Raw genomic sequence first — 13,110 nt, forward strand, 5'->3', positions numbered from 1 at the left:
ATCTCCTTGATTTTAGCCCAGCGAGACCCAGGTCAGCCTTCTGACCTCCAGAACTGTAAGATAACACATTGCGTTGTTTGAAGTTGCCAAATTCATGGGACTTTGTAATGGCAGCCATAGGAAACTAACACATATCCCTTGAAGTGCTGTGGTGTGTATGCATTCCATCTGAAGTTCTGCAGGCTCTCCACCCAGGCCCCTGAGGACCACCTTGCGCATAGCTCACTGCTTTGCCTGGGCCGCCGCCCTGGGCATGGTTAGAGGCACTGATATCCTGAACATCCTGCTGAACACATATGGTTGGCTGGACGCCATGGAGAACAACACGGGGCCAAATTCCCCCTGAATGGAGTAAGGAGGCCTGTTTAAGTCCAGAGGCGCAAAATCTTGGCTGGATTATCCCGGTAAATTCCCAGGATGCCTGGCAAGCTCCCTGCTTTGTGGCATTCTCCCAGTGATGTGAAGAGACGCTCCCTCCCTGGGCAGCCTGCTCAGGGGCACTGGAGAAAGACTGATGCCTTCTTGGGCTGACTTGTTCCTCTACCCTCCTGGCTTCCTTTTGGGCGAGTGGAGATGGGCTAGGGAGGGTGGGGGTATAAAGGCAGAAAGCACCAGAGAGACCTGCAGACTCGGAGTGCCTCATATCACTTGTTCAGATCACCTTTTGCACAGAGGAAGGGACTTGTCCAAGGTCAAACTAGCAGATTAGCTCAGACCGCTTCCCTTGGCAAAGAGAAAAGTTACGTATTAATTTTTTCAAATGGGAGTCCTCGCCTGCCCTGGAAGAGGAGCCCAGAGCAGTCTGACCAGCTAAGGAGTCTCGGTGGAGTGAGCAATGCTAGAAGTTCGCCAACTGGGAAGACGAAGGCAGGGAAGGGGGCAGCACTGAGCTGGGGAAGGTGGGGGAATGGGGTGCCTGGGACCCAGCGCTGTACTCCACATCTTCTGCCTGTTTCGGCCTGGTGAGGGGCTGGCCCGCGGCCTCTCGAGGAGTCCCGCCCAGGGTGGCTCCCGCGGGGCTCCCCTATTTGGCCGGCTCGCCCCGGCTCTGGGCGGGGCCGGAGGAGCGCGGGGGTGGGAGTCCCGGAGGAAGATGCGCAGAGCTGGCTGCGAGGCCGGGCGCGGGAGGAGGAGGGGTGGGGATCTGGGGTGGGCTGCGCCCTCCGCCCCGGCCATTCCACACCCCGCACCCAACAGACGCTGTCAGCTGAAATCACTCCCCTTTCAGGAGGAGGGAGGGGAAATCAAGGTAACTAGCCCCTTTCTGCTTAAAAAAGCGAAGGGCGACCTGGGCAGCCCTGCCGCCGCTCCCGCGCCGCTCCCGGACCATGCGCCCGGCGTCTCCCCGCACGGCCACGGGCGAGGACTCCGTTTCTGACGCGGAGAGCTAAAACTTGGTGACCTTTCTTCTCCCCAACAACCGAATCATGCCATGTGCCCGGAGGAGCTGGCTTGCAAACCTCTCGGTGGTGGCTCAGCTCCTGAACTTTGGGGGCCTGTGCTATGGGGGATCCCCGCAGCCCGGCCAGGTGCGCTTCCCCGACAGGAGGCAAGGTTGGTGGCTTTTCTTTCTTTCCTTTGAAAACCCTACTGGTACAACGTGTGCAAAGTTGGGGGCTCCCTTTTCCCTCCCCCTCGCGGCTGAACTCTGCAGAGCCTTCCGCGGGTGTGAGGACCTCGGAGCTGGGAGCTCTCGGAATCCAGTGTCCAGGTGGTGATTCCTTAATTCGCACTGAAAGCTGAGTTCCTGCTGCAGCTGCAGCCAGGGCTCCAGAGGTAGATGGTCACCCCCACTTCTCTCTTTTGTGTGGGTAAAGCCGCCCTGTTTCAGCCCCTACTTTTCAGATTCTGAACACGGAAAATGATTTTTTTTTATAAAAGTTCCAGCTGGCCCCTGGCAGACGTTGCAGCGTTTCTCATGTGTTTTAAACGCTGGTCTGGAAAGGGAAATGTGATTCCGCCCCCCTGCTGGGTGAGCTTGGCTGTGTTTTGGTTTCCTGGAAAGATTTAGGGCTGCGCTTTAAAATAACAGTTCTTTTGGGGAAAATTTACCACCTTGGGGGCTCACCTTTCCGGGGGCCTGCCTTCCCGATCACAGCCAGCTGCGTCTCTTTCTGCATTTTGTGAAGCTCCTAAGGCCACAGAGAGCACTGGAGCAGTTGTGATAGACCATTTGTTGTTGCTGTGAATTAGTTTTAAACCTAACACCCTAGAAGGTAGTACTGCTGTTTTACTGGACTTGGAAGGCTCAGAGACACTTTCCGGTTTGGTGGGGAGTTCACGGCCTCTGGGAGAAAACAGGGTGTTCCGTGCACCAGCACCCCGTGTGTGTCCTCCCATCGACCACCCACGACAGCCTCCCAGATGCAGGGACCATCTTTGCTGTCTCCGTTTTATCCACGAGGCACCTGACACGTGGAGAGTTTATGGGCCGGCTAGTGGTGCGGTGAGGTTGCCTGGCGCCAGAGGCTGGCATCTTACCATCAAGCAGCATTGCCCAATAGCAGTGACAGACATGCACACACAGGCGCGGAGCACTCGCTGGCTCAGCGTCCACTAAGTCCTGTCTGCTGACTGTGTTCAAGTCTTGGGAAGTTTCCATAGCTTCCCTTTGATCCCCAAGACCAGTTGGGTGGCAGACTTCTCCAGCCCACCCTTCCCAGGATTTCCACTCAGGGATTTCTGCCTGCGTTGCAGAGCTCAGAACTGCGGGAGCGCTCACCTGCCGAGCCTTCGAGAGGCAGCAGAAACCAGTCTCTGCTTTCTTTGGAAGCTGGAGCCTGTGGCCCTGGGGTTGGATGTCAGGCAGCCAGCACTCGCTTGTGTAAACGGTCCAGATACAATCTCCTACCCCCAAGTTTAAAATAGCAGCGTTTGTTGTTCTTTGAAAAACAGCTCTTTTGTGAAAAGTCTCTCTTCTGTGGCAGCACAAACAAAGCCTCCGAGCCCTTCCCAGGGCACTTGGAGATGGCTTGGTTCAAAGACACACATTCTCCTGGGCTGGCTGCAGCTCTGCCCGCTCTGTCTTCTTTGTGAGGGAATTCAGCCGAGTGTGGAGCACACAGCCCAGGGCCTCACTTTCTGCTCTCTGGTCACCCTGGTCACCTTTTGGGTTACATGCACAGAGAGTCTGACATTGGAAAATAGCTGTCAAACGCTCCGAGCTTATTAGCGATGTGTAGGTACTAAAAAAAAAAAATCAGATTTTAAAAGACTTTTCACCAAAATATTTGTCTTTCATCTACATTTTAGGCAAAAGAGAAATTTCTGAGCAGAGTTTCATTTGGGACTAAGTTGAGAGGGCAAACTAGGCGGACACGGACATTTTGAGTCTTCCTAGGCGTAGGATGACCTGGGTTTGCGTCCGGATGAGCCGGTCTCCTTAGACTTCCACTGGAACTCCGACAACAGTTCTGAATCGCACCCAAATTCTGAACATTTAAACTGACAAATTACTTTAGATATCACCTCTCCCACCCCTCTCCCACTGCCCAGATGAGGAATGGGCAGTCTAGGTGGTCAGTCTGTTGGTCCACAAGGATTCACTGAGCACCTGCCATCTGCTATTTCACTGGGGCAGGGGTGGGGTGGGGTGGGGTGGGGGGTCCCATAGCTAGAAACTCATTCAGAACTTAGGTAACTGCTAAGGTTTCTTCTAGGTCTAACGGTCGAGCAGAGTCAGAATTTTAGACCAAGGACGGAGTGTGGAGATAAATCCGATCCTTTCTGGGACTAGAAACAGGCAGACTTGACAAACTTTGCTCAGTATACTTTCCACATTGCTCAGTTGTGCAATGACTTCCATGGGCTCCCAGCCGAGGATCGAACATGGGAAGTGTTTGCCTTGTACACACCGCTCTCTCTAGACAGAGCTGTCCCCTCAGGTGTGTTGTTCCTGGGACTGTTTACAAGTCCCCGTCACTTCTGTTACCTCTCTTGCTCCCGACAGCCCCATGGAATCAGTGGGGTGAGCACTTGGTCCCATGTTGGAGACCTGCCCCGGGCTGTGCAGATTTGTGCAAGAGTGTGGAATGTTGCCCTATGTTTCAACACATGTTATAATCATGCACTTGTGCCATTTGCAAAACACCAATGCTGCAAGAAGACAATGATGTGGGGTATTTTCTTGATGTAAGATGAGACTTCACAGTTTTGATATTTTATGTGTGTGCACAGTCATGAGCAATTATGCTCCGCAGGTTAATCATGGCGTTGGTGAGCAGATCAACCTCCTGTGGTGTATTTTACAACTCTGAGGGGACTAGTACGAGTCTTCACGGTGTTACCACACAAGTGGTTTTCTATAATAAAAATACAATGGAAAGGTTAAAACAATCTGTGGAAGATAATTACGGAAATAAACTTCCATTGTAGGAATTTCATCGCCCCTTTCCGTGAGGAGTCTTAGAAATTCAGTTGCTCTCAAAGATAGAAATAAATATGAAGAATCATCCTAGATACAACCTCAAATATATAAAAACCGGTGGGTGCCTGCGCTCACCTGTCCTTTCTTGGAGCAGAGGTGGAAGACCAGTCAGTGTTTTGCTTGTGTCCACAGGCTTCACGCAGTTCTCACGAAGTCTCAGAATGTGTGGCTTCAAACTGAATTTGAAACACGGCAAATCGAAGTGTTCAGGGCTTATCATTTCATTTCATAAACCCTAGTGCAGACTGTGATGTCACTGCTGTCTCAGCTCCCCCCTCCCCCCAGCCTTGACATCTGGTGCTCGGCGGTAGACCCCCGAGAAGCAGTCAGGGCTTAGCTTAGAAGGGTGGGCTCTGGGGTCAGGCTGCCCAGCACAAATCCTCACTCCTCTTATTATTTTTAAAGAGGTGGGAATGGAGACTAAGACAAGGGATGCTATTAATAATACCTACCCCTTAGCCCTGGCCGGTTTGGCTCAGCAGTTAGAGCACCGGCCTGCGAACCAATGAGTTGCAGGTTTGATTCTGGTTAAGCGCATGGACCTCGGTTGGGTTGTGCAGGAGGCAACCACTTGATGTGTCTCTCTCACATCAATGTTTCTCTCTCTCTCCTTCCCTCCCACTCTATCTGATGGTAAATGGAAAAATATCCTTGGGTGAGAATTAAAAAAAAACAATAACCAAAACCAAAAGAAATAAGACCTACCCCTTAGAACTGGGAGCATTGGACACAATCAAGTTGGTGTAGTCTCAATGCTGTGCTGCTTGGCCATAGAGATGGTAAAAGTTAGGAGCTGTTGTTATTTCCTGACATCTTCTTTCTCCATCCCTATCGCAGTCCCTCTGAACTCTGCTTTCTATTGACCACGGTTAGAGCTACCTGGTCTTCCAAACGAAACTCCCACTGAGAGGAAGCCGAGGTGAGTGGGGGCTTCTCCCCTCTCTCTGCTTGGAAGTTACCTGTATTTATGGCCACAGAGATCACTGGTGGCCGTCTCTGTCTTTAGTACCAGTGATAGCCAGTGAGCGCTACGCAGGCGCTGTTCTACATCTATTCGTCTATCGCCTATATTAGCACGTTGGATCCTCACACCACGCTGGGAGGTAGATACTGTTGTCATGCCCAGGGCATGCATGAGGCAGATGGAGTCGGGTCACCAACATTAAGCACATTCTGTCCATGGCCTCCTATTTCCAGCCTCGCCTGTGGGCAGACCTGGCTTGGTTGCCTTCTTTGCAAGGACATCAAGAGGCAAAGCCTGTCTTATCTCCCATTACTCTGCCTGACGAAGAGGCAACTCTTATCTCCACTTACTGCTGAGCAAGCGGAGGCCTCTCGAAGAAGTCGGGCAGTTCTTTGCTTGTGGATCAGCATTGCCAGGCCAGTGCTATTACCTCTACGTTATATTCTCTGCCAAGTGCAACGGCGAATATGCACAGAAGTATGGTGGCAAGAGCATGATTTTGAAGTAGGAAGCACGAGGTTTTCATCCAAGTGATGTTCCACAGTGGCTTTGGCTTGTGCCCTCCTTAGACTCAGCCTCTTTACCTATGAAGCGGGGGTAATACTCGGTATCATGGGGTTGAGTATCGAATGAGCAGAGACTTAGGGTACCTGGCTTATAGCAAGTGCTCATTCAATGGCTATGATGATTGTTATTAAATTATTGTACAGCCACCTCATGCTGGCTCTCAAAACAAAACCCTTTAGGTTAAAAGCAACTTGGTCAAAAGCTATACATTTGTTTGCTCTTTTATTCTTTGGGCAATAGGAGCTTTCGCCTTTCATTTATACTTTCAAAAATTCTGTTTCAAGATCTGCTCCGGAGAGGGGGAGTCAGCCTCTGGACACTGAGCCCACACACGGGGGACAGTTGCCTGATGAGGGCTACACTCAGTTGAATGAGACTTTTCCTGCCTCCACCTCCCCTCCACTGCGCTCACCCCGGGGGGAGCCAGAGGCATCATTACCAGTAGTAGAAGAGGAGAGAAGCTCAGGAGAATTATGACATAAGCCGACCACGTCCACCTCACACACCCTGGCCATTCCTCTCCTGCATCTGAACTTGGAAGGGCAGGGATATTCCCGGGGTGGGGGTGGGGGGGGAGTGGGCGGGGCCGAGGACTGAGTTAATTGGACTCCCAGTTCTTGGCATAGTAGCATCACTGATTTGTGCAAAACCCCTTTCTTGTTTTATTTTTCTATGCATTTTTGTCCCCACACCCCACTTTCATTATTCCTGTAGAAACCCATTTTGATGGATTCCATATGTGTTTTTTGCTTGCGTCTGTCCTGGCAAACTCTGTAGCATTGTTTCTGTGTGCATGTATTTTCCATGGATGTCAGTGGCTCTGTGTTAATGGGTTTTGTTTTGTGTTTTTCATTGAGCATCGTTTTGAAGATCTGCCCATGTTACTACGTGGTCTGTTCCTCCTAACTGCTGCAGTTGGATGCAGTGGGTCTGGACATTTTACACCTAAAAATCGAGACAGTTTGTTAGTATCTGAGAGTGAAACTGTGCTCTGTCTCCGATTTCAGCCACGGTGGAGGTGATGCTCTCTACAGAGTGTGTTTGAAGGCAGTTGTCTGGGGAAAAGGTTTTTTATCATTGTAGCCCATCAGGTCCAGTTCTTTTAATTAACCAGCTGCAGATGTGCTCACTGCTCCATTCATGCTGTGCCGTGCAAGGGTCCGGCCTCCAAAGGCTATGGGGTAAACAGTATAACAAACAAAAGGTGTTGTAACAGGAGGAGCAACAGACAAGAAGGCCGTGGTGGTCCAGAGGTGGCAGAGAGAACTTCAACCAGGGACAATAGGAGAAGGAAGACAAAGGGTTGGAGTTGGGGCTTCAAAGCATGAACAGGAATAAACAGGATATAGATAGAGTGTGAACAGCACAGTAAGTAGCTGGGGAAGTGACATGAGCAAAGTAATACAAGTTAGAAAGTTCAAATACAGCTGTGAGGTGGCAAGTAGAACCTTCCTTCCCTCCTTCCCTCTCTCCCTCCTTCCTTCTCTCCCTCCTTTTACCCCTTCCTTCCCCCCTCTTCCCCCCCTTTCTTTCCCCCTTCCTTCCCCCTTCCCTTCCCTTCTTCCTTCCTTCCCTTCCTCCTTCCTTCCTCCTTCCTTCCTTCCTTTCTTCTCCCCTTCCTCCCCCTTCCTCCTCCTTCCTTCCCCCTTCTTTCCGCCCTTCCTTCCCTTTTTCCCTTCCTCCCTCCCTCCCTCCCTCCCTCCCTCCTTCCCTCCTTCCCTCCCTCCCTCCCTCCCTCCCTTTCTCTCTCCTTCCTTCCTTCCTTCCTTCTTGTTTTTTTTTTTCTACTTTTTTTTGTCTCAAGCAAAAGATTAGTTTAGTTTACTAAGTATTCATGGGTTGCTTTGAGTAGTCTTTAATCCAGAGTGAGATTTACTCCCTAATAGTTAGATTCCTTGTTATTCTCAGGCATCAGAATAAGGAGGCAGTGGTGGGATCTAAGTGTGAGTCAAAAGATGCGGTGTTCTTGTGTATGGGAGGAATGGGCGTTCTGCTCTGCACTGCTAGAGGGCAGTTCTCACATTGTGTGCCCATGCCTCCGATCCTCATAGGCTCGCTTCCCCTTTCATTTTGTGAAAATAAAAAAGAAACGCCCAAATTCCCCAGTGGTTCTCAACCTTCCTAGTGCCTCGACCCTGTAATACATACAGTTCCTCATGTTGTATGTGGGCGTGTGCATGTGGCAGATTCGCCTGGAGACGGATAGAGCAGCAGTGTCTCGGTTCCTAAGACCATCGGAAAATGGAAATATGTTTTCCGATGGACTTAGGTGACCCCTGTGAAAGGGTCATTCGACCCCCAAAGGGGTCGCGACCCACAGGTGGAGAACCGCTGCTTTAAATACTCCTTGCTACATCATGGACCCCTCATGCTGTAATTGGTGTGAGGTTCGTCAGAGTGTGTATGATGTTTTGCTGTATTTTTACAGTTTTTTCTTCAACTCGATGTAACAGAACGCTCCCAAGGTGTTAAACTCCTTAATGCACAGCGAATGCTATGATTTATAGTAATGAACTCGAGACTTGAGACGTTCCCGTTCGTCATACTGATCTTGCCTTTTGCCTAGGAGTACTCCTCCTGAATTAATTGTAGCCTTAATTTGTCTGCGGTAAGCATCTGCCGTCCAGAGCTACGCCTTAGTGCCAGCTCAGGAGGTGCCAGCCCTCGAGGAGGGGCACCGTGCCGGCTGCTCGGGGAGTTTAATGTGGACCGTATTTGCATGGTGGAAAGCATCTCGGAACTTCCAGCCAAGTGGGGTTTTGCAATCAACAAGCTGAACTCTGAGTTCCAAACAGAAGTGCATTTGCCATGCTAGACTTAGCAGGGATCTCTGTTTCATCCTGTCTCCTTCTCCCCCCAGAGCATTTCATCAAGGCCCTGCCAGAGTACCACGTGGTGGCACCCGTCCGAGTGGATGCCCGCGGGCATTTTCTGTCCTATGACTTGCACCAGCCCTTCACCAGCAGGAGGAGGAAGAGGGACTTGGATGGCCCAGAGGACCGGGTGTACTACAGACTCTCCCATCAGGACAAGGACCTGTTTTTTAACTTGACGGTCAATCAGGGATTTCTTTCCGAAAGCTACATCGTGGAGAGAAGGTATGGGAACCTCTCCCATGTTACGATGGTGGCCTCCTCCGCCCCTCCCTGCCATCTCAGGGGCACCGTGCTGCAGCAGGGTGCCAGCATCGGGAGGGCAGCCCTCAGCTCCTGCCACGGACTGGTGAGTGCTGGCTCCGTCACCTCCCTCCCCTGTCCCCACACCCCTGGATCTCCACCTGCACGCCCACCGCCAGTGGGTTCACAGGTGCATTCAACACATGCGAGCTGAGCACTGTACGTGGGCCTCCAGATGGGTTCAAGAGAAAGCGAATCAAGTTAAAAGTCAATGAATCTGGGTGGTGAGGAGAGTAAGGACCCTAAAGTAGCAGGTGACTCCAGCCTGTGGCCGGGGTTCAGACTCGCTGCTCTCAATTGCTCCCAGGCTTGGGAGTAGAATAGAATGATGGGACCTTTTCAACCTCAAGTGGCCCTAGCAAGCGGCGGGAACCACCCACTGAGCATGTTCGCATTCAGATTTCAGATTCACACTAAATTCAGGAGCTCCAAGAGCAAATATTAACTAACAGAATTATGCGGTGGTAGCCAAGATGAGGGAAAGTTTTTAGATCCAAATCATTGAATGATTTTTGCCAGAAGAACCAATCTACTGGGATTGTTTGGGAGCCTTTGACATATTATTAGACAATTAATGGATGTTTATAAAAAAGGCACCAAGACGGAAGATTATTTGACCAGGGGAGGTGGGTACACAATACAGTATACAGATCATGTGTCATAGTAATGTACACTTGAAACCTATGTGACCCTATTAATCATTGTCACCCAATACATGTAATTGAAAAAAGACACTACAGCCAAATGAGTTTCTTTCCTTTCTGTGAGCACACACACTGGCTGGCTTCAAGGTCGTCTGCCCTGTGCCATCATTCGCCAGTGCTCACCTAGAGTGGTCTAGTCAAAAAGGTAATGGTTGGACTGGTGTCTGATTTTTCCTCCTCACTTGTCTGGGGTCTGATCTGCAGCATATTTATCTTGCCTTTCACCTAGGGATGACCCCACACTCAGATTCGTAGGATGGCAGGCTTAAGATAGGCTGGCTCCAAGCCTCCCAGCTCTGACTGGCATCTGGGACGACTTTCTGAGGAAGGAAACACTGTCCTGTGCAAGGGGACATCTGCTTCTCATTTCTATGGCTCAGGGCTGGCATACTTTTTGCTTCAGATGTGGTCATCCTAATGTTGGAGGCTGTGTTCTCTTGGAGTTGTCTCTAATTTGAAGTTCATTTAGTCTCTGCTGGAGCAGACTCAGATGCTTGCAAACTGAAGGCCAAGAAAGGTCACCCACGACACGCTGTGGGGGGACCACCTTCCTCCATTTATATCCTCTCGCCTGGCTCTGTCCCTGCCCCAGAGGCTGCTTTCAGCCTGAGTTAGCCCATGTGCCCAGCCTGGCAGCCCTCCGTCTGTCCATCCCAGCCATTCTCATCGCCCTTCCCCTCCACACTTGTAGAACTCTGAAGCTATGGGATTCGTTTCTTTTTAAAAAATATTTTTATTGATTTATTTTTATTTTTATTGTTTAGAGAGAGAGAAAGGGAGGGAGAGAGGAGAGAAACATTGATGTGAGAGAGAAACATCAATCAGTTGCCTCCTGCACACCCCTTACTGGGGATTGAGTCACAACCGGGCATGTGCCCTGACTGGGAATCAAACCGGCAACCTTTCAGTGTACAACCAACTGAGCCGCACCCACCAGGGCGGAATGTGTTTCTTTTGAACAGTTTAATTGATGTGTCCCAGCCTCACTTCTCTGAAGGAGACTCTGCTCTTCGATCGGTTAGACTCGGAGGTCATCCTCAGTGGGCGCTGTGACCTGTGGGGATCCCGGGTGGCTTAGGAGTCCTAGGATCTGTTCTAGGTTTGTTTGTTGTTGGTTTGTTTAGATTTGTGTGTTAGGAGGATAGTGTAACTCCACACTTAGGTATGATACAGGATTGGGGTTCAGACTCACTATAGGGTACCCCACTTCCACCAAGGGCTTGGTTTAGGTACCCACTACCTAGAGTGTATACCTAAGTCAGGAAAAAATATTTTAAGTTTCTGTTTACAATCAGGGGGCATCTTTCTCAGCTCAAGCTTGATTAAAATAAATCAGGTTCTTGGCTCTGTTCTAAACCCGGCTCCAGTTCCAGCCCTTGTTGGGGTTTCAGTCCTGATCCCTCCTCTGAGTGACGGGCCTGGCTCTCCGGGACCTTCGGCCTCCGCCCCCGCTCACCTCTGCTTTCCGTCCCCGTCTGGCGCTGAGACTCCCTTTCTTGTTTTGTGCTCGACTTTGGACTAGAATTTTGACAGAGAGATTATTTTTTGATTTTTTTAAGTTAAACTTTTAATTTGAGATAGCCGTAGACTCGCAGGGGTCGGACCTAAAACAGAGAGGTCCCAACTCTTTTCCCAGCACCCCAGTATCATGGCCAGGATGCTGACGTCAACACAGTCACAGTGCCCAGCCTTTCCATCCAGGTCCTTCATGTTGTCCTTTCGTGGTCACACCGTGTCCTTCCTGCCCCCAACCCCTCCTTAGAGGTTTCATATCTGAGTGTATGATCTATTTTGAGTTAATTTTTGTATAAAGTGTGAGACTTAGGTAGAGATTCATTCCCTCCCTCCCTCCCTCCCTCCCTCCCTCCCTCCCTCCTTCCTTCCTTCCTTCCTTCCTTCCTTCCTTCCTTCCTTCCTTCCTCCTTCCTTTTGCCTATGGATTTCCAGTTGCTCTAGCACCATTTGAAAAAAAGGCTACCTTCCTGTTTTTGAATTGCTTCTACACTTGTCAAAACTCAGATGGGTATAGTTTTGTGAGTCTATTTCTGAATTTTATGTTCTACTCCACCAATAGAATGTTCATTATGATGGCTGTACAATTAGTCTTAAAATCAAATAGACTGATTCTTCTCATTTTATTCTTCTTTTTAAACAATTGTGTGAGTAATTTTAGTTCATTTGCCTTTCCAAATACATTTTAGAATAATCTGACTACAAAAATCTTGCTGGGATCTTGATAGGAATTGCATTAAACCTATATATTAATCGAGGGGAGGGGTTGACATTTGCTATGTTTAGTCTGCTAATCCATGAACATGGTCGGCCTCTTCCACTTCTGCCCATGAGACCTATGTAGGTTGACAGGTAGAACCGAAAGGTCCGTGCAGCTTGGTCCTCCGTCCTTCCCAGCATGATAATTATGTAGCTTCTTCTCACTCGGATGGCGTTTCTCACAGGAAACTTCCCAGCGAACAATGAGAACCACCACGTGGACGTTTTCAAATTGAGATTTCAGATTCGTACTAAGTATAGGAGCTCAGAGAAGTGATTATTAACTAATGGAATTATGTGGTAGTAGCCAAGATGATGGAAAAGTTTTAGATCCAGATCACTGAGTGATTTTGCCAGAAGAACCAATCCCCTGGGATTATTTTGGAGCCTTTCCCTCATAGTTGGAAAATTAATGGATGTTTATAAAAAAAAGTCACCAAAAGAGGGTCTTTCCTTTCTGTGAGTGCACAAGCCGCCTGGCTTCCGGTCCATTCGCTCACGTGCCCAGAGGGAGCAGTCCCAGGAGAAAGGAGAAAGGTTGGACTGGTGTCTGCCAACCAAACCAAGTCCTGACTCCCGGAGGAGAAGGGCCTGTTTCATGATCCCTTAGCCCAAAGTGGAGCTTCCGTTCTGTAATTTGTCTGCTTCGATGGGGTGCTTTTTAAAATGTATCTGTCTGGTAGAAGCACCTTTTAGAATTTCACCTCTCTCCCCTGCATGCTTTCTTGAAATTTGCACAAAAGTTTGCTACTACAATAGCCACGGAGGCCCCTACCCACAGGATTTGTCCTGGCTCTGTGGTACCCAGATGCCAGTCCATGGGAATGCAAAATCCATGTGTCCCCAAGCCTGAGATACCCAGTGTCAAATAGCAGTGCGGAGGGATGGGGTGTCTGTGTGTTAGTGACAGGTCCTTCTCCATGGAGCTGCAGGAAGACATGCCCAGTTCCCTCTCCCAATCGCTCCTTGGGTCCAAGGTGAAGAACATGTTTGTGTCTATTT

The 13,110-nt window shown here is 49.8% G+C and overlaps 1 protein-coding gene across 1 annotated transcript in view; it reads left to right on the forward strand.

Annotated features, from left to right (window-relative positions):
- The first annotated feature begins 1,427 nt into the window (after positions 1–1,427).
- Positions 1,428–13,110, forward strand: part of ADAMTS12 (ADAM metallopeptidase with thrombospondin type 1 motif 12) — a 262,620-nt gene continuing 250,937 nt past the window's right edge. The window contains exons 1-2 of the mRNA XM_036280361.1: positions 1,428–1,554; positions 8,818–9,179. Coding sequence (XP_036136254.1) covers positions 1,428–1,554; positions 8,818–9,179 — 489 coding nt within the window. The remainder of the gene's footprint in view (positions 1,555–8,817; positions 9,180–13,110) is intronic.

Source organism: Molossus molossus, unplaced genomic scaffold, assembly GCF_014108415.1.
Source record: "Molossus molossus isolate mMolMol1 unplaced genomic scaffold, mMolMol1.p scaffold_m16_p_3, whole genome shotgun sequence".
NCBI classification, from domain to species: Eukaryota; Metazoa; Chordata; class Mammalia; order Chiroptera; family Molossidae; genus Molossus; species Molossus molossus.